The sequence below is a fragment of the Fringilla coelebs genome, assembly GCF_963513975.1.
Source record: "Fringilla coelebs genome assembly, chromosome: 1".
Lineage (NCBI taxonomy): Eukaryota > Metazoa > Chordata > Aves > Passeriformes > Fringillidae > Fringilla > Fringilla coelebs.
Genome location: NC_140028.1, coordinates 152,946,707 through 152,966,725, shown reverse-complemented (window position 1 = coordinate 152,966,725; position 20,019 = coordinate 152,946,707). Strand labels below are relative to the sequence as shown.

The window sequence follows — 20,019 nt, the reverse complement described above, 5'->3', positions numbered from 1 at the left end:
CCGCCCCGGTGCTCGGGGACACGCGGGGGGGACGCGCGGCTCCCTCCCTGCCCCCACCGGGGTCCCCAGGCCCGCGCAGACGCTTTGGGGGGGCTCCGCCCTGCGTCCCCCCCCCAGGACGCCGCGGGATGCTCATCCCCCGTTTTTAGGAGACAAAGTGGGGGAAACTGAGGCCGGGCCCCGCCCTCGCCCCCCCCCCGGAGCTGATGCAAGCGCTGGGTGGGCCCGGGCCCCCCTCCCCCGCCGCAGCGCCTGGCGCCCGCCCCGCGCCCTCCGGCACGAACCCTCTATCGCGACAGAGCCGGGGCCGGGCGGGACGCGATTCCCGCTGACATCAGCCGGGCCGGGCCCCCCGCCCCCGCCGCAGCCCCGCTGATGCTCCGGCGCCGCCGCCGCAGCCGCGTCCGCCCGGCCGAGCCGAGCGGGGGGAGCGGGGGGGGCCGGGCCGGGGGGGGCCGCGGGCAGCGCCGAGCCCGGAGAGTCCCCGGGAGCCGGGGGGGGCGGACCGGAGAGGGAGAACGGGATGCCGGAGGGAGCGGAGGCAGGTGAGGCCGGGGGCAGCGGGGGGCGCGGACGGAGCGGGAGGATGAGGAGGGAGAGGAAGAATGGGAGCGGAGGGATGGGGGTGCGGGATGGAGCCGGAGAATGGGGATGGAGCGGGGGGATGAAGGACGGAGCCGGAAGGATGAAGGACGGAGCGGAAAGGACGGAGCGGGAGGATGAGGATGGAACAGGAGGATGGAGCCGGTGGGATGAAGGACGGAGCAGGGAGGAGGGAGCCGGAGCCGTCAGGGTGGAGATGGAGAGATGAAAGGCAGAGCGGGAGCCATGGAGGGCTGAGGGATGAGGATGGAGCAGGGGATGAAGGACGGAGCAGGGAGGGGTGCAGGATGGGAGGATGAGGATGGAGCGGAGCGAAGGAGGATCGAGGTGGGAGATGAAGGACAGAGGTGCAATGATGGAGCCGGAGGATGAGGATGGAGCGAGAGCGATGGACGACAGAGCAGGAGGGACGAGGATGGAGCCGGGGGATGAAGGACAGAGCCCGAGGATGAGGATGGAGCGGGGAAATGAGGGGCAGAGCGGGAATGACGGAGCCGGAGGATGGGGAGGGAGCGCGGCCCGGCCGCGGCTCTCGGCAGCCGCCACCGCCCGGGCTCGGGCCTGGCACAACCGGGGGGCTCCGGCCCGGCCCCCCCGGCGGGGCACGGGGACTTTGGGGACCGCGCTTCGGGGTCACCACCCTGAACCCCCGGGACCCAGCGGGGGTCGGCAGTGGGTTGTGCCCCCCCCGTACTGAGAGGTGCTGCTGGGACTGGGGGGGCTGAGCCTCGTCCCCCCCTCCCCAGGACCATCCCCCTCCCCCATGGTGGGAAACTGAGGCACAGCCCAAGGTCACCCCACAGCGGTGTCCCGGGACCACTGTCACGTGCGGGGGGGGCTGGGGACGGCCGGGAGAATCGCCAGGGTCACCCGCACCTTCCTGCGGGGACGGGGAGAGGGGACACGCCCCAGGGTCAGCCTGTGCCTCAGTGCCCCCCTGAGCTGAGGCTGGGGGTCCCCAAGAAGGGGGTGAGGGTCAGGGTGTGCAGAGGGGACCCCAAAACAGCCCCCGAGGTGGGGGGCGGCCGCGGCCGGGCAGGGACGCGCGGAATTAACGGGGTCCTGGCAGCCCCCCCCCCCCCCTTTTAGGGTAGAGTCAGCCCCAGAACGGCACCGGGGGTGGGACGGGGACACGACCCCCCCTCAATGAGCCTTTCGGGGGTCCCCAGCACGTGGCGGGGGGGTTGTGCCGGACTGAACCATTCCAGACGGGGGGGGCCCAGTGGCACCTGCCCCGCAAATACCCCGCGAGGCCCCGCCCCCTCCCGGCTCCCCCCGCGCCGCCCCGCCCCCCCCGCCCCTTTATAACGCCCGGGGGGGGCGCGGGGTCGCTGCTGCAGGAGGGGCCGGGGGCGACCGCGGCTCCGAGCGCGCCCGCCCGCCCCATGGAGCCGTCCCCGGGGGCCTCAGGTGATGGACGGGGGGCCAAGAGGGGCGCGGGGGGTTTTTGGGGTAGGGGCGGGCACGGCAGGGCTGAGCACCCCCAAACTGAGGGCAGGGTGTGGGTGCGGGGCGCCCCGGGGAGGGGGCTGTGAAGGGGGACGCGCCCTCCGCCCCCCACCCCGTGGAGGGTGTGTGGGGGGGGGGGTCTGAATTGGGGTCCCGCCCTGGTGTAACAGCGTGCCCTCCTCAGAGGGGGTTTGGGGACGGGGGGCTGCTGCTGTCCCCCCTGTGCCCCCAGACCTCTAGGGATCCTCCCCCAGCTGCTCCGGATGGGGCTCGCCCTGTTCTCCCACCCCTGCCCGGGTGGGGGTGACACCAGCCCCCCCCACCCCAGGGCACTCGGGGTGTCCCCCCTTCCACCGTCACAGGATGACCCTGGCGGGCTGTGGCGCTCAGGGCTGTCCCCTCTCCCCACGGTGACCCTGGCGGGCTGTGGCGCTCAGGGCTGTCCCCTCTCCCCACGGTGACCCTGGCGGGCTGTGGCGCTCAGGGCTGTCCCCTCTCCCCACGGTGACCCTGGCGGGCTGTGGCGCTCAGGGCTGTCCCCTCTCTCCGCAGCGCCCCCGCCGATGCCCGCCACGCCCCTGCCGATGCCGGCCAAGGAGGAGGCTCGCCCCCCGCCCGAGGGGGCCAGCTGTGAGCCCGGCCCCGCCGCCGCCGCCCCCCCCGGCTCTCCGTGCCGCCCCCCGGCCGCGGACCCGCTGGACACCCGCATCGTGATGGGGGAGGAGACGCGCTGCCCCCCGCCCGAGCCGCGGGGGGGGCCCCCCGTGCCTTGTCCCTTCCCCGCGCCCCCCAAGGAGCCCCCCCCGGGCCGCCCCCCCGCGCTGGACCCCGAGCTCTTCTTCACGGCCCCCTCGACGCCGGTGCGGGCGGGGGGGGCGCGGCCGCCGCCCCCCGAGGAGCCGACGGACGGGGACAGCGAGGGGCTCTGCTCGCCCCCCACGTCCCCCTCGGGCTCCTACATGACGGCCGAGGGCGGCAGCTGGGGCTCCTCGGGCACCGCCAGCACCTCCCCGTCCTGCTCCCCCAACCTGGCGGCCGAGGCCGAAGGGCTGGGCGAGGCCGAGGCCGAAGGGCTGGGGGGGGCCCTGGGGCTGCCCCCCGGCCTGGGGGACCCCCCGGCGTTCCCCCTGCTGTCCCCCGAGGAGGAGGATGACGACGACGATGATGATGACGAGGACGGTCCCTTTGCCCCGCCGGGCTGCGCGGATGACGAGGATGAGGATGACGATGATGAGGACGGGCAGACGCCGGAGGAGGAGGATGAGGACGAGGGCTCGGGGCTGATCCCGGCGGCGCTGCTCCCGTTCCGCGGCAGCCTCCTCTTCCAGGCCGAGGCCGTGGAGATCTCGCCCCGGGCCGCCCCCGAGGAGGAGGAGGAGGATGAAGGCAGCACCTCGGCGTCCTTCCTGCGCTCGCTGTCCGAGAGCTCCATCCCCGAGGGGGGGGACGAGGCCTTCGCCTTCCGCGACGACACCGACGCCTCCTCGGACTCGGCCGCCTACGACGGGGACGAGGACGAGCGGCTCTACGGCAGCGAGCGGCACGCGGGGGACGCGGCGACACCGCCGGGGACGCCCCCCGCCTCCCCCGCGCCGGCCGGTGTGGAGCTGCACCTCCGCGCCGGGTCCCCGTGTCACCCCCCCGCTCCCGGATCCCCGGGGACACCCCCGGCACCCCCTGGAGGGGACGCGGAGCTGGACGGCGACGCCTTTGTCACCATCCCCGGGGCGTGGCCCCCGCCCGAGCCCCCCGAGGAGGCGGCGGCAGCGACCGAAGGTTCTGGAGCGGTGCTGGGACAGGGACCGTGCCCAGAGCTGGCGGGGACCGGCCCTGTCCCCCAGGCCCCTGGGCTCTGCGCCAGGGACCCCCAGAGCCACCAGCTGGGGGGGACCAACGGGGAGCCCCAGGACAGCCCTGGGGGTGACAGTGATGGTGACAATGACCTTGAGCTCAGCACGGGGATAGTGGGGACCGCTGACGGCCACAGCGAGCTGGGCTCTGCAGCCACTGCCCTGGGGACACCAGGGACACCGACCCCCCTGGATGACACGGACACTGCGGCCTGTGATGTGGTGGCACCAGTGACACCCAGCCCGATGGACTCAGTGGACACTGACCTGGTGGCACCAGTGACACCCAGCCCGATGGACTCAGTGGACACTGACCTGGTGGCACCAGTGACACCAACCCCACTGGGCGAGATGGATGCTGCAGCCACCAGCCTGGTGACACCCAGCCCGCCTGACGAGCAGGACACTGTGGCCACTGATGTGACACCAGGGACACCAGCCCTGCTGGACACTGCAGATGCTGATGTGGTGGCAGCCAGCCTGATGGACAGCACAGCCACCAGCCTGGTGGCACCCAGCCTGTCGGATGCTGCAGCCCCTGATGTGGTGGCATTGGTGACAGCCAGCCCCCCGGATGAGCCGGACACTGTGGCCACCAGCCCGGTGACAACAGTGACAGCCAGCCCCCCAGATGAGCTGGAGGACACCGTGGCCATAGACCTGGTGACACCAACCCCACTGGTGACAGCCAGCCCCCCAGATGAGCCTGACACGGTGGCCACCAGCCTGGTGACACCAGTGACACCAAGCCCACCAGGGGAGCTGGATATCACGGCCGCTGACCTGGTGACAGCAGTGACACCCAGCCAGCTGGACAAGATGGAAGTTGTGGACGCTGTCCTGGTGACACCGGTGACATCCACCCTGAAGGATGCTGTGGCCACTGACTTGGTGGCATCGATGACACCCACCCTGACGGCCACTGCGGCCACCAGCCTGGTGACATCAGTGACACCACCCCCCCTGGATGAGAGTAGCCCTGCGGCCACCGACCTGGTGACATCGGTGACACCTGCCTCGATGGACACCACGGACGCTGCCCCAGTGACCCCGAGCGTGATGGACGCCACGGACACCAGACCGGTGACACTGGTGACACTGAGCCCCCGGGATGAGACGGCCACCGTGACCACTGAGACGGCCACCATGAACACTGCTGAAGTGACCCCCAGCCCGATGGACACCGTGGCCGCCGCCCCGGTGACCCCCAGCCCTCCGGTCCCTGCCCCGTGTCCCCCTGCCCGGGCCGTGTCCCCCGTGGCGCTGGCAGCCGGGGTGGCCCCATCCCACGAGTCCCCAGCTGTCCCCCCGTGTCCCCTGGCACAGGCGACGCTGTCACGGCCCCCTGGCGATGTCCCTGAGGAGCGGGGGAACGCGGCCACCGCCTCGGCCGAGGATTTGTCCCCGGAGCTGCCGGACCCGTCCCGCACCGACTCCGGCTTTGTCACCGTCACCGCCCCCGAGGGGGGAGAGGCCGCCCCGAGCCCCGCCGGGCCCCGCGGGGAGCCCGAGGAGGAGGAAGAGGAGAAAGAGGAAGAAGAGGATGAGGATGCGGCCCCCGCGCCCCCCTCGCCGCAGTTCACGGCCTCGGAGCGGGAGGTGTTTGTGGGGACCCCCCCGGCCCCCCCCGAACCGCTGCCACCACCCGGTGCCTTTTCGGGGCGCGGGGCCGGGCCGGGTGTCGCCGCCCCGCTCCGGGGGGCCCCGGGGGTGCTGCCCCCCGCCCCAGAGGAGCCCCCCACCCCCCGGCCGGGCCCTGAGCCCCCCGGCCACGCTGCAGGGGACACCGATGCCAAAGTCCCCCCGAGTCCCCCCGCCCCCCCCGCGGCCCCCCCCGAGCAGCAGGAGGAAGAGGAGGCCGTGGGGGGGGTCGCTCCCAGCCCCCTGCCCGCTGCGGGGGCTCGGCCGGGGCCCCCTCCTGAGCCCCCCCAGCCTGCGCCCCCCAAACTCAGCCAAGTGCCTCCTCCCGCCGCCCCGAGCCCCCCCAGGGCCCCCCCCGGCCAGGAGCCCCCCCCGGGGCTGCCCCTCTCCAGGAAGCACCTCGAAGGTAAGAGACCCCCAAGCCCCCCTTGGCTGTGGGATTGGGGTGGGCCCTGCCCGGGCTGGGGGGGTTCTTTGGGGGTCCCTCGGTGCAGCCCCACGGGGGGGTTTGGGGGGCACCGCCAGCTCAGGGCCCCGCTTGCCATGGGGTGTCGGGAGCAGGGTGGGCACCCGGGGGAGCTGGGGGTGCCTTTGGGGGGTCCGGGGTGGGTGATGGGGGTGAGCAGGCGGGGCTGAGCCCCCAGAGGGGTTCTGGGGACGCCCCAGCTCAGCAGCTGTGCGCCCACAGCCCCCCAGGCCTCCCCGCAGAAGGAGCCGGAGCCCCGGGGCCGGGCGGGGGGCCCGGGGGCTGGGGGGGGCCGGGCGCCCCCCCGGGGGTCTCTGCAGTCGGAGTCGAGCTCGTCCAGCGAGGCTGAGGCCCCCCAGCCCCCCCCGGCCCCCCAGCGCTGCCAGCCCAACCACCGAGGTGAGGGGGGTCCCGTGGGGTGCCCCCGCCTTTGGGGGGTCCGGGAGCCCCTCTGATCCCCCCCCCCTCTCTGTGCAGGGTCCGGGAACGAGTCCGAGAGCAACGACGAGTCCATCCCGGAGCTGGAGGAGCCCGAGGGCTCGGAGCTGCCCCCTGCCCAGCCCCAGGTGGGGTCTGGGGGGTCGGGGGGTGGGGAGCCCGGGCTGTGGGGGCCCCGCTGACCCCCTCTTCCCCCCGTCGCAGGTGCCCCTCGGCCACGGCCTCGGCCCCGGGGAGGAGCCGCTCAGCAAAGCCAAGCAGAGCCGCAGCGAGAAGAAGGCCCGGAAGGTGGGGGGGCCCTGGGGCTGCCCCTCGGGGCTGGGGTCCCATCCCAGGGTCTGGGGAGGGGGGCAGGCTGGGATGCTGAAGGGACGGGTCCTCACTCTGGGGTGGGGCTCTGGGGGTCCCCGCTGCGGGCTGGGGGGGGCCATCCTGGGAAACATCCCCCATCTCTGGCTCTGCTACCCCGCGGATTTGGGGGGCTGTGCCCGGGTCGGGGGCTCACTCCGTGCCCCCCCAGGCCATGTCCAAGCTGGGGCTGCGGCAGATCCACGGCGTCACCCGCATCACCATCCGCAAGTCCAAGAACATCCTGTTCGTCATCTCCAAACCCGACGTCTTCAAGAGCCCTGCCTCTGACATCTACATCGTCTTTGGGGAGGCCAAGGTGGGCTCGGGGGGCGCTGGGGGGAGCTCGTGGCTGGGGGGGCTCTGGTGACCCCGTGTCTCCCCCAGATCGAGGACCTGTCCCAGCAAGTGCACAAGGCGGCGGCGGAGAAGTTCAAGGTGCCCCTGGAGCACTCGGCGCTCGTGACCGACGCTGCTCCTGCCCTGGCCATCAAGGAGGAGAGCGAGGAGGAGGAGGAGGCGAGTGCTGGGGGGCTCTGAGACCCCCCGGGTGCCATGGGGGGTGACAGTGCTGTGTCCCTGGGGTGGACAGGACAGGGATGGAGGGACAGATGTTGAGCTGGGGACGGCCGAGGTGATGTGGCCTGGGAGGGGTGCAGGGGGGTCTCTGGTGCTCAGGGCTGTGTGTGTGTGCCACGGGGGGGTCTCACGGCGCTATGCCCCCCCCAGGTGGATGAGACAGGGCTGGAGGTGCGGGACATCGAGCTGGTGATGGCCCAGGCCAACGTGTCCCGGCCCAAGGCCGTGCGGGCCCTGCGGCACAACAACAACGACATCGTCAACGCCATCATGGTGAGCGGGGGGCCCGGACCCCCTTCCCTTTTCCCGGGGGAATTGGGGCTGTGCTGCCCCTGTCCCCAGCAGGAACTGGGGTGACCCCGGCGTTCCTGACTCTGCTCTCTCCCGCAGGAACTGACCATGTAGCAGCCGGGGGCGTCCTGGCCCCCTGTATAGATGCACAGAGCCCCCCAGACCCTTCCTCCTGCCCCCCATCCTCCTCCTGGCCCCTGGACTGCTCAATAAAGGCCTCCTGCACCCCTTGGATCGCACCTCGCCTCCCAGGCCTGATTTGGGGAGCTTGGGGAGCCCCTTTGCCAGCAGTGGGATGGGGCAGTGCCCGGGGGTGTAACTGGGAGGGGGGGGAGGCGGGAGGACACGTTCTGCACCCCAGGGTGCTCCCAGTGTCCTTGGGGATCAGGGACACCCCCTCCCCTCCAGGTCTGGGGTGTGGCAGACCTGGGATGGGAACAAAGCCCCTGAGCTCCAAGGGCTGGCCAGGGAGGGAACTCTTGTCCCCAAATCCCAGGTGTGTCAGGACCCTCTCCTGCTCTCCATTTCCTTGGTGTTGGAAGGGGAGGGTGCAGGAGGGGACACTTTGTGTGCCCCCAGAGGTGCCTCAGCTCCTGGGACACCTGAATTCCAGGGGGAGGAGGGGCTGGGATAGCCCTGGGAAACGTGGGGACACCAGTGGGGTGACGGTGTGGGGGGACACCCCAGTGTGGGCAGGGTGCAGAGGGGTTATGGGCACTGCGGGGCTTTGGGGCCTCTGGAATGTTCTAGATTCCCAAAGTGCCGAGTCAGCATGTGGCCCCTGGGGGAGGAGACAGAGCCCCCGGGTGTGGCTGTGGGGTAACGGGACCTCCCAGGCCCATCTGGGGACCCCACCCAGGGAGGGAGCCCCCCACAACCAGGGGATGCAGACAAAGGGGGCTCTGGGGGTCCCACCAAGCTCCTCTCCCCAGCAGGACCCTGGGGTGGGTGAGGAGGGGGGCAGTGACTGGGGAAAATCCCAGTCTGGGGCAGCTGGAATGTTCAGGAATGTTCCAGTACCATGGACGAGAGAGTGAAAAAATTCACATTGTGGTAAAACTTCATTTGGGGGGGCAGTTCTGGGGGACCCGCTGTGCAAACTGTAAACTGGGGGGGAGCAGATCCCAGCACTCAGGACATCCCTCAGGAGCAGGTGGGGATGCTCAGGAGCAGATCTGTCCCTCTGGGAGGAGATCTGCCCCCAAAATCCAAATCCAGCTCTGTCCCCCACGTCCTAGCTGGAGCCCCTGGAGCTGTTCAGGAGGCTGGGGCAGTGCAGACACCCTGCCGGAGGCCCCAGATCCCACAGGAGGGGTCTGGGATCCCTCCAAGGGCAGCTCCATGTTCCAGGATCTCCATGAGGGCACAGGTTGGTGTTCTTGGGCCCCTCCAAGGGCAGCTCCAGAGTCCCCCTAGGGCAGATCCATGTTCCATGTCCCACTCAAAGGGCAGCTCTGTGTCCTGGATCCCCCCGAGGGCAGCTCCATGTCCCAGGATCACCCCGGGATCAGCTCCACATTCCATGTCCCCATGGGGGGCAGCCCCTGTCCCCTGGGGGTGCCTCTGTCCCGGGTCCCCCCGAGGGCAGCCCCTGTCCCCCGGGGGTGCCCCCGTCCCGGGTCCCCCCGAGGGCAGCCCCGCGTTCCTGGTGGGAGCGGCCGCGGCTCCCGGGCTCCCTCAGGACGAGTCCCGGTCCAGGCTGCAGCCCAGGGCCTCGATGTCGCTGCTGATGTGGGAGATCATCCTGTCCCACTCGTCCTCCTCCGAGGGCACGGACTGCTCGTCGGAGCTGCCGGCGGCGGTGCCGTTGGAGGCGGAGGCGGGGCCCAGCGAGCGGCGGTAGCGGCCGAAGCTGTCGGTGATGATGCCGCGGCCATCCTTCACCCCGATGGTCTCCAGGAAGTTCTCGAAGTGCTGGCTGTCCTTCTCGGGGATGAAGGGACGCAGGCCTGGAGCCAGGACACAGCAGGGACACGGTGAGTGCCGGGACAGGGACCGGGGGTTCCTCACCTGGGTCATTCCCACCTCATCCAGACCTCCAGGGTCCCCCTTTCATTGACACCTGAGACTGCAGCCACTGCTCACTGAGGGCAAAATCCAGCTCAGGGGGGATTTTCTGAGCTCCAAATGATCTAATTCCCCACCCAGCATCTTGTTGGGCTTTGGTGAGCTTATCCCAATCATATGTCCCATCAGGGACATCTGTCCTGTCCCCTCAGTGTCCCCAGGGGTGAGGGGGACCACGTGAGACCACACTGCTCGTGTTCTGTGGGCATTTAAAATCCCTGACGCTCTCTTCCTCGGATATGTGAGGCCAGCTGAGAGGCCCCAGGTGCAGACACTGCTCCTGTCCTGGGAGGATTCTGTGTTCCTGACCTGTTTTCCTAGGATATCAGAGGCCAGGTTGTTAAAATATCCCTGGTCTGGAGAAGTTTCCTGGCCTGGAGATTTCCAGGTCTGAATTAAATTCCCTGGCTCGGGAGGAGGTTCCCAGGTCTGGAGGAGGTTCCCAGGTGCTTCACAGGCAAGTGGGAGCAGGGAACAGCTCTGAGGAGAGCCTGAGGCTGTGGGATGAGCTGGGCTGGATGGCCCAGCTGCCCTCAGGAATGAGGAATGCACGGGTGAGCTCTCCACAGCTCCTTGGGGTGCCTGGGGAGGTGCTGCTGGGATTTCTGGGGGGCTTGTGCAGGGGCAGGAGCTGGGCTCTGATCCTTAGGTTGCCTTCCAACCCAGAATGGTCCATGCCTCTGGAAGCCCCCAGCTGCTGAGGGCACCCCAAGACTCCCAGGAGATGGACTGGGGTGTTTCTCCTCGGGTGGTGGCACCCCAAGGCCCCTGTGCCCTCACCCTCCACGGCAGCCCTGTGCCCCCGGCTCGGGAGCCGTTCCCACTCACCCAGGAGCAGGAATTTCCTGCTGTCCCCGTAGAGCTGCTTGAGGTTGATGCAGAACTCGTGGATGGAGGCGCCGTTGCGGTACTCGTGCAGCAGCATGGCGAACTGCTGGATCTCCTGCGAGGACAGCTTGGTGCGCAGCTGCGGGACAGCACGGCCCTCTGGCACCTGGCACCACGGCTGGGAGCCCCGGGAATGCCAGGGAGAGGGCCAGGAACCCCGGGAACCAGGCTGGGCTGGGGCTCACTGGGACTGAGACTCCTGGAGCCTCGGGGCACCAGGGGACGTGGATGCTGGGAAAGGGAAAAGGGTGGGGGGTGCTCTGTGGGACAGGCAGAGTCCAGAGAAAGCCCCGGAGCTGCTGCAGGGCTGAGCCAGGCTGGAGAGCTGGGAATGCTCACCTGGAGAGGAGAAGCTCCAGGGAGAGCCCAGAGCCCTGGCAGGGCCTGAAGGGGCTCCAGGAGAGCTGGAGAGGGACTGGGGACAAGGGATGGAGGGACAGGACACAGGGAATGGCTTCCCACTGGGAAAATGCTGATACTGGGACAAAATTCTTGGCTGGGAGGGTAGTGAGGGACTGGAATGGATTTCCCAGAGAAGCAGTGGCTGCCCCACACCCAACCATGCCAGGAAGTGCCGCAGGTGGGGTTGGATGGGACTTAGAGCAAGCCTGGGCTAGTGGAAGGTGTCCCTGCCATGGCAGGGTGGGATGGGATCACCCTGACAGCCCCTTCCCACCCAAACCATTCCATGACTCCATGACATGAGCCCACGATCAGGCCCTCCAAGCCCAGTCTGGCTGGGAAGGATGAGGACGAGCTGCTCCCCCAGCCCTGTCCCTCCCCCCAGGCCTGTCCCCAGCCCCAAATCCCAACGCCCACCGTCATCATGTAGTCCTGGAGCAGCTCGGTGGCCGTGGTGCTGAGCTCGCTCTCGCTGGCCGTGGTGACGTGTGGGGACGGGCGTGCCGAGAAGGAGGACGGGGACGTGTCCCCCGCTTCCAGCGTGTCTGCAAAGGAACTGACACCCAGCACGGGTCAGCTCTCCTGGGGCCTGGGGGGTGCTGCTGGGGGGCTTGGGCAGGGCTGGAGCTGGGCTCTGCTCCTTGGGGTGCCTCCCAAGCCAGGACAGTCCATGATTCGGGAAGCCCCCAGCTCCTGAGGGCACCCCCAGACTCCCAGGGAACTGAACACTGCTTTGGTGACAGTGACAACAAAGCCCTCAGTGGGGAGTTATCCCTCTGGCTGCTTCCTCCTTGGGAGCAACACAGGGAAAAATCCCCACACTCCCTACCCTGGGCTTAAATGTGCAATTTTCAATAAGGTTCCTAATTCCTCCATGTTAAACATTCCCAGAGCATCCCTCAATGTTAACCAATGGTTTGTGTGCGAGGATTTTATCCCACAAACACTGTCCATGTTTCCAGGAGGGAGAAGTTTTCCCAAATTTTGGGGAAACCCTGCTCCCAGCTCCAGCTGGTGACCCTGCACGGTGCTGACACAGGGACTGCTGGCTGTGGATGTGACTCCTGGAATGCTGAGGGCAGAACAACCCAGGCCCAGGATCCGTGCCAACCCCCCAGGCCTGGCTGGGCTCAGCTGAGCTCCCTGGTGTGCTGAGGGCAGCAGATCCGGGTTAATCCCAGCTCCAGGGGCCATGGATCACTCACAAAGTGCTGGCATCCGCCTCGAAGGGCTCCTTCACGTCCACTTTGGTGGAAGAGTCATCTGCAGGGGAAAAATTTGGGAGATGGAATGTGAGAGGCACGAACTTGGTGTCTTCCCAAGCCAGGAGACACAAAGTGATTCTGACTTGGCTGGAAGGGAGGAGGCCAGGAATGAATGACCAGGTAAGAGGAAACAGCCTCATGTTGTGCCAGGGGAGGTTCAGACTGGATCTCAGAAAGATTCCTTCACGGAAAGGGCGGTCAGGCATTGCAACAGGATGCCCAGGGAGGGGTGGGAGTCCCCACCCTGTGAAGGTGGCACATGGGAACATGGTCAGTGGTGGCCTGGGCAGTGCTGGGGGCTGGGTGGGCTCAGGGGTTCCTGAGGCTTTTCCAACCTCAACCCCTCCCTGCTGTGGCTGTGTGTGACCCTGGGGAGGGGCTGGGGGGGGTTCCTGAGCTTTCCCAACCCCAACCACTCCAGGCTGTGGCTGTGTGTGACCCTGGGGAGGGGCTGTGGGGGGTTCCTGAGCTTTCCCAGCCCCAACCACTCCTGGCTGTGGCTGTGTGTGACCCTGGGGGGTTCCTGAGCTTTCCCAGCCCCAACCCCTCCCTGCTGTGGCTGTGTGTGGCCCCAGAGGGGTGCTGGGAGGCAGGAGCAGCCCAGCAGCAGGACACACGCACCGCTGTGCAGGGACAGGTGCCGCGTGGGCGTCGAGGCGCCGTCGAAGATGGCGCGGTCCAGGAAGTCGATGGTGGACTCGGTGTAAACGATCTGGAAGACTTGGCTGAGCAGGGAGCACAGCTCCTCAGCACCCACCTGGGAACGAGCAGGGAGCTGTGGCAGGGCCCATGCAGGGACATCCCCCTCCCTCTCCCTCTGGCTCTGTGGGATGGGTGCTGGTCCCCCACGAGGACAGGGAAGGCGCAGAGCCCAGGTCCATCACCCTCCCAGCATTCCCACCCTCTTCCACCCAGCAGCAGGAGCTGGGATGCTCCAGCATCAACCCAGGAGCCCCCACATTCTGTGCTGAGGCTCCTCCATGCAGCTCCCTGGGATTTTGGCTCATCCCAGAGGAATGCCCCAGGGAATGTCAGAGCTGGGAATGAGGGGAGTGAAGCTCCACCCTCAGTGGAGATCAGAGAGGCTGAGACTGGAATCCCTGGATCCAGACACTGGATGAAACAAATTCCCAGGTCAGCACAGGGAAAAACACCCTGATCAGCAAAACCCCATTGTGGGATTGTCCTCATGGATTCTGTGCTGCTGCAGAAGGCTCTGGACAACAGGGACCAAGGGAAACACTTCCTGGAGACCCTCCTGTGTCCCAGAGTTGGCACAGGGATCAGGAGTCCTTCTCCCAGTGCTCCAGCAATGCCCAGCCACACCTGGCATCCCTAAATTTGTGACCCACGAGGTGCGAGAGCAGGGAAGGATCCGGACACACCACAGGACTTGGCCACTCTGGATTTTGTGGCTCCACCATCACCACGACCTGAGAGCCAGAAGCCTCCCAGCAATCCCAATGCCTCAGAGCCCAGGCTGGGGTGCCCCCAGGGTTCCATGGAGCAGTGACAGCCATACCTTGTTCTCTGTGGCCAGGACCACCAGGCAGCAGGACTCGAGGGGCCCCCCCGCGCTCTCCGACAGCGACCCCGACGTCAGCGCCTTGGAGCCCTCAGCACACAGGCTCTGGCTGGGCGAGATCCCAGGATCCTGAGCTGAGGGGAGAGGAGAGGTGAGGGAAGGGCAGGGCAGGGAGGGGTGGGAAGGAGTCCTGCAGGTGAGGAAAGAGCCCTGAAGCAGGAGAATGGGATGAAAAGCCTCCGATTTGGAGCTGGTTTTGACAGTTGAATGGCTGTTTTCACAGATCAGAATTCCATCGCCAGACTTCCAGCCCCTGAGGCATTTATTCCTTTATTCCACAGTCTATCCAGGAGGTTTGTATTCAGATAAATCCCTGGCTCAGCCCTCCCCAGCTCCCTATTCCCAAACCATGCAAGTGTGACATGCACAGGACAGGGAACGAGGTGTCACAGAACCCTCATGGAATGCTTTGGGTTAGAGAGACCTTGAAGACCCCCCCAGCCCCACCCCCTGCCATGCCCCACATCTCCCACTGTCCCAGGTGGCTCCCAGAGGACAATCCCAACTTCATGGCCACAGCTCACCTGTCTTGAGCACAACCAGGTGTGCGGAGTCATCCCGGATGTAAGAGACGGAGGCGATGTCGTGGATGGGCACCCTGAGGATCAGGTCCTCCCCGTCCCTCCACACCAGTTTGATGTTGTAGGCAGAGAGGCTGATGACGGCGTCGTGCTCCGGGGTCAGCTGCCCCGGGAGCTGGTGGGCTCTCTGCAACACCGGGAGTCACACGGATTTAGTCATGGAATGGCTGGGGCTGGAAGGAGCTTAGGGATTATCCAGCTCCCTTCCACTATCCAGGCTGCTCCCCATCCAACGTGGCCTGGAACATTTCCAGGGCAGGGGCCACAGTTCCTCTGGGAAATCCATCTCAGGGGTGCTTCCCCTTTGGGAGCAGCAGGATGGAGAGCAGCAGCTGGCCCAGGGCTGAGGAGGCTCTGTGAGCCTGGATCTGGGCCTGCTGGAGGGAGCCCCGGAGCAGCTGAGCGCTCACCTTGGCATTGTCGATCAAGTGCAGGATCTCCGTGCGGCTGGAGGGGTTCAGGTATCCTGGGATAGAAGTGAGCTGCCCTAAATACTGGGAGAGAAGAGCCAAACCATTACCACAGCATGGACACCATCCTGGACACAGCAGAATGAGTCATGGAGACACTCCAAGGAAAACTGGAGATGGGTGAGAGGTGGGAATGCTCAAAAGGAAGCTCCGCAGAAACCTTCCAGCGCCTAAGGGGCTGCAGCAGGGCTGGAGAGGAACTCTGGACAAGGAGGAAGGGGCTCCCACTGCCAGCTGGGATATTAGGAAGGGATTCCCAGGAGCAGGGCCCCTGTGGGTACCTTGACTTCCTTCTCGATGTAGTCGTGGAGCAGCAGGTCGGGCTCCACGCGGTCGGGCAGCGCCACCACCACGGTGTGCAGCGGGCGCCGCTCCGTCACCTTCTCCTGAGCCTTCTTGTCCCGGCCCTTCTCTCCCTTCAGGAACACGCGCTTGAACGGGGACACGATGCCAGGCTGGGGACACAACAGCACCGGGGTCACCTGCGGTTGGCACTGGGGGGTCCCACAGACCCTCCTACCCGGTGACCCTCGATCCCATCCTGCTGCTTTTGCCCCATGGACAACGCCTGCTCTGGAGCTATTCATCCATGGCTTTCCAGAGAAAACCCTTTTCCTGGGACACAAAGCAAGTGCTGAACGTTCTCACTACCTAAGCATGGTGGGTTCCCCCCAAAGTCACTGTGTTCAACCTTCCAGGTAAGAGAAATCCAACTCTTACATACAACAATATATTCCATGTGAACAGTGGATCCACAAAGATTCTCCATCGTTTTTTACCTCCCTGAAAATCTGATGGGGCAACTCAACAAGGAATGCCAAAGAAACAGGCAAGAGTGTTCCAAGGAGACACCAAACAATGAGCAAATGACCCAGGAAGTGGATTTCCCTGGGAAAAATGGGAAATTCCAAACCCTGCAGTGCCAGGTTTGGAAAACCACCGGAGCCAACACACAGCTGTCCTTTGGCATGGAAATGCCACGTGGATCTCACCAAGCTCCACACCGGACAAATGACTGGGAACATCCCCAGACTGCTCCCATTCCAGCTTTCCCAAGGGATGGGGATGTTTGAAGCAGACAGAGCAGTGGCTGGATCTAGGAACTCCTCGGACATGTGACTCCAGTGTCCCGCTCCCTGGTGGCCTCTGCTTCCCACCCCTCAGGACAACCACATCCTGGCTTTTCTGATCCTTAGGGGCAAGGGAAAGGAATGTGGGATCTGAAGGAGCAGAGAACATGCTTCCAGTGGTGGATTAATCAATTATAAACCAAGGAAAAGCTCCTGGGACAACAGGAATTACCAGCTCACAGGGAAACACAAGGACATTGGGGACAGCCCGGCCTGGAAAAGCATCCCGTGGATCAGGGAGACAGAAATGAAGGGATCTTACAGGACAGAGAGGAGAGGAAACAGCTCCACAGCCCCGCCTCAGGAGCAGCAGTGTGGATTTTTGGGAAGCATCCCTACACACAGCATCCAGGATATTCCATCATCCTTCCAAGGAGCTGGGGCTCTGGAAAGAAGGGAATCTTGAACACAACAGGTCAGTTTACCAAGAACTGAGATTTGGGGACTCTCCAACTTTGGGATGTCCCATCTGAAATCCTGCCTGCCAGTGCCTAAGGATGCATTTCCACAGGAATCCTTCAGGAATCCAAAGCAGAGCAATGCAGCAATGTGCCACCGGGACCGAGGTCGTAGCCAGACACTTCCCCTTTCACCAGGCAGGATCCAGGCCCACCCCAACCCGGAGAAACCCCCTTTTCCCTCCAGGCTGTGGCTGCATCCCTCAGGCTGGGACGATTCCGTGCCCCCCTGGCTGTCCTGGGCAGGAACTGAGGACCCCAAACCCCAGCTGGAGGCACCTCGGGCTGTGACGCAGCCTGAAGCAGCTCCTGCCTTTGGGGCACCCCGAGGGCCAGCACCCACCTCGTCCTCCATGGAATCCCCCAGGGGAGCAGGAGCCGTGCTGGGGGGCCGCAGGGGCCGTGGGGGAGCAGGGAACGAGGGAATGCTCTCCTCCTTTTGGGGTGCTGCAATGGAGGCGCTCGGGGCCAGGAAGTGCCACGGCCACAGCTTCCTCTGTGCCACGTGACAGAGCGGGCTGGGGAGGGACCCACGGCGGGGCACGAGCCCATTCCCTGCTCCCATCCTGCCTCCTGCACCCCCAAATCCCTGCAAGCACCCCCAATCCTGCACCCTCTGCCGCTGCCACACCCAGCAGGGAACATCCCCGTGCCAAGGGAGGCTGAGCCCTGGTTTCTCTCCCAGGCTCAGAGCTGTTTTGTTCCAACACCCAGCTGGACCCCAGGTGCTGCTCCCAGAGGCTTTCCCAATCCCAAAGATCCCACAGTCCACTGAGGCCATGGGCTGCACAGCTTCTTCCTGCCCAGAGCAGCTGTAGCTGCCCCTGGATCCCTGGCAGTCCCAAGCCAGGCTGGATGGAGCTGGGAGCAGCCTGGGACAGTGGAAGTTCCTCCATCCCAATTCCCAATCTCCCAGCACCTCCACACTCCCCCAGCATCCCACAGCCTGGACACTCTAAACTCCATTTTATCCCAAAGAGCAGAGGGGCTCCAGCCCTGCAGCAGCTCTGGGGACTCCCCTGGATCTTTGCAGCAGCTCCAGGTCCTTGTGCTGCTGGCTCAGGGCTGGGGCAGCTCTGGGGTGGGGTCTCACCTGAGGGGCAGAATCCCCATTTCCTGCTGCCCATGCTGAGGATCAGCCCAGGGCACAGGGCTGGAAATTCAGGATAACAAAGGAATTTCAAGAAGGATTTCCCCCAAAGCTGCAACTCCAAGCTCAGCCAGTCCATGTTTCAGGAGGGAAACGCTGAAGCAGCTGCTGGGAGAGGCAACCGGCACCAGCCTCAGTTCTCCAGGGCACCCTGAGCTGGAAAAGCTGGGAATTTCACACTAACAGCTGACTGCACAGGGAATTCCCTCAGGGAAACCCTGGATCCCTGGCAGGGAGTGTGGAGTCAGAGCAGCAGGGAAATCTCTCCCAGAAAATTCACCTCCACCCGCACGTCTTGCTGGGAATAGGCACGCTGGGAGCATCCATCCTCACCTGGGGCTCCAGGTGTGACACCAACCCTCCCAGCCCTGGGCAGGTTCCCACAGCTAGGCAGAATTCCAGAAGGGATCCATCCTGCCTCCCAGGATAGCTCCCCCTTCCCCCTGGGATAACCACAGTGAGACCCAGGGACTGTGGGCTCCTGGAAGGAATTCCCGGGCTCCAGTTTAAACCAGGTCAGATCTTACCCAAAGCTGGACTGGACCCCAAAGCCAGGCTGGGATTTTCCTCCTTATCCCAACCCAAGCTGCCCTGAGCTCCCTTTAGATCGGCACTGGGGGAACTCAATGCCTTCACCTCAGCTCAGAGTGCTGCTGGGATGATCCACAGAGCGGGAAAAGCAGGAAGGAGAGTTCTCCCTGCAGCTGGAACACCTGGGCAAGACAAGGATGGATCTGCCCGTCTCTGCAGCCAGACTGCCCAGGTCTAATGGTGATCCACAGGCAGCAGCTCCAGGGGCTAATCAGACACCAAAACCATGGAAAACTCTCTCCAAGGGAGCTCCCCAAGGCCATGGATCAGCTGAGGAGAGGCCAAGGCCCAGGCACTGCCAGGTGCCAGCTCCAGAGGAACTGGATGGGATCAGGACAGGAGGGAAGTGGGAGCAGCCCTGGGAAAGGGCCTGAGGAGGCTTTAGGGATCAGAGGGAAGACAGGTGGGATCATCCAGGTGGGATCACAGGGTCAGGGGGGCAGCCCAACGTGTCCCTGGGGAAGGGAGGAGGGAACAATCCAGACTCTTCCCAGTGCCAGGAAGCACAGTGGGGTGCCCCAGGGAGCAGGTGAGACACACCTGAGCTCTGCCTAAACCCCTGGAGCCCTGCGACCTGACTCCTTCCCAAAAGCAGGACCGTCCTGTCTCCAGGTGAGAAACTGCTCCCGGGGTCAGCTGATGGCATCACGGGGGTTTCCTTCCCAAACCTGACTGTCTGGGACCCCTGGGGGATAATCCCCAAAAATCCCACTCAGCTTCACCCACTCTGGAAATGTTTTGCTCTGCTCCAGGCAGGGCTCCAGCAGGAACCTGCTGCCTGTGAGGCCAGGGGCTCCCAAAATCTCCAATTTCCCCCCAAACGCCGGGATCAGATCCATCCTGCTGCCCCAGGAGTGCAGAGCAGCTCTGGCTGAGCCTCTCCCAGGGACACAGAAATGGGCTGAAAGGAGGGAAACCAGGGCAACACGGGCACGGCTGGAGCTGCAGAGCCCCGGAGACATGAGAAAGGCATAAATTAATAGATGCATGAATTAAATTAATTTGCATCCGTAACAATTTAAATAAATTAGCAAACTCATACATTAATCGCTCCATCACTAATAACCCCATTAATTAATGACCTTCTCCAAGCCCTCAGTCACAGCGGGAGGTTCCGGGCTGGGGGCTCTGGGGAAGGGGACGCGGGCAGACCCTCCCGGGGAGCGGCAGCCGGTGCCTCCCGGGAAGGGGCTCTGCAACAGCCCCGGGAGGGGACCGGGCACCGCCGGAGGGGGCGGACCGGCCCAGGCTGAGCCACCCCCGGGGGGCACAGCGCGACCCCGGCTGCCCCTCTGCCCCGGGCCCCCGCTCTCACCTTCTTGCCCTTCTTGCCCTCCTCCTCCATGGCTCCGGCGGCGGCCCGGGCCCCCCCCGGGGCATCCCGGCCCGGGTGAGCGGCGGGGCCTCAACGCGCGGCGGCGGCGGCCATGGCCCGCCCGGTTCCTGCTCCAGCCCCGCCTCCCGGTGGCGTTCCCGATCGCGGTCCCGGTCCCGCCGCCGCCTCAGCGCCCGCGGCTCGGCCCCGCCGCCATCTTGGGCGGCGCCTTCCCGGTGACGTCATCGTCCCGCCGCCGGGGAGAGACGAGCGCAGTGCGCCTGCGCCAAACGGTCGGCGCAGCGAGCCACGCCCACCTCAAACCCACGCCCTCCGTCGGTGAGCACTGCCGGCCACGCCCATCACCGTGAGACCACGCCCCATAGCCCCTCCTCCGTTGTGATGTCATATTGCGACCACACACGCGCCCTAAAGACCACGCCCCTCCCCCT

At 65.8% G+C, this 20,019-nt stretch overlaps 2 protein-coding genes across 2 annotated transcripts; one reads left to right on the top strand and one right to left on the bottom strand.

Moving 5' to 3' along the window:
• Positions 1–206: 206 nt before the first annotated feature.
• On the top strand, positions 207–7,779 carry NACAD (NAC alpha domain containing; the record flags this gene model as incomplete). The annotated part of the gene is made up of 11 exons (XM_084212805.1): positions 207–219; positions 399–545; positions 2,605–5,375; positions 5,481–5,949; positions 6,232–6,408; positions 6,487–6,575; positions 6,652–6,735; positions 6,968–7,114; positions 7,183–7,314; positions 7,525–7,647; positions 7,765–7,779. 11 exons carry the CDS (start codon positions 207–209, stop codon positions 7,777–7,779), a joined length of 4,167 nt encoding a protein of 1,388 aa, XP_084068931.1.
• Positions 7,780–8,713: 934 nt separating this feature from the next.
• On the bottom strand, positions 8,714–19,797 carry CCM2 (CCM2 scaffold protein). Its single transcript, XM_084226414.1, has 10 exons — positions 19,568–19,797; positions 15,205–15,378; positions 14,864–14,947; positions 14,397–14,580; positions 13,810–13,946; positions 12,909–13,044; positions 12,228–12,285; positions 11,440–11,578; positions 10,561–10,699; positions 8,714–9,614 (listed from the first exon to the last, which is right to left on the bottom strand). The coding sequence occupies exons 1-10, from the start codon at positions 19,595–19,597 to the stop codon at positions 9,343–9,345; spliced, it is 1,353 nt and encodes a 450-aa protein (XP_084082540.1). The 5' UTR covers positions 19,598–19,797; the 3' UTR covers positions 8,714–9,342.
• Between the last annotated feature and the right edge of the window lie 222 nt (positions 19,798–20,019).

Excerpts from the sequence above, each read along its gene's own strand:
- CCM2 (XM_084226414.1), bottom strand. The coding sequence starts at position 19,597 with ATGGAGGAGGAGGGCAAGAAGGGCAAGAAG. Across the intron at positions 14,581-14,863 it reads ACTTGATCGACAATGCCAAG|AGAGCCCACCAGCTCCCGGG; the intron begins GTGAGCGCTCAG and ends CCGGTGTTGCAG. Across the intron at positions 13,045-13,809 it reads TCCTGGCCACAGAGAACAAG|GTGGGTGCTGAGGAGCTGTG; the intron begins GTATGGCTGTCA and ends GCTCGTTCCCAG.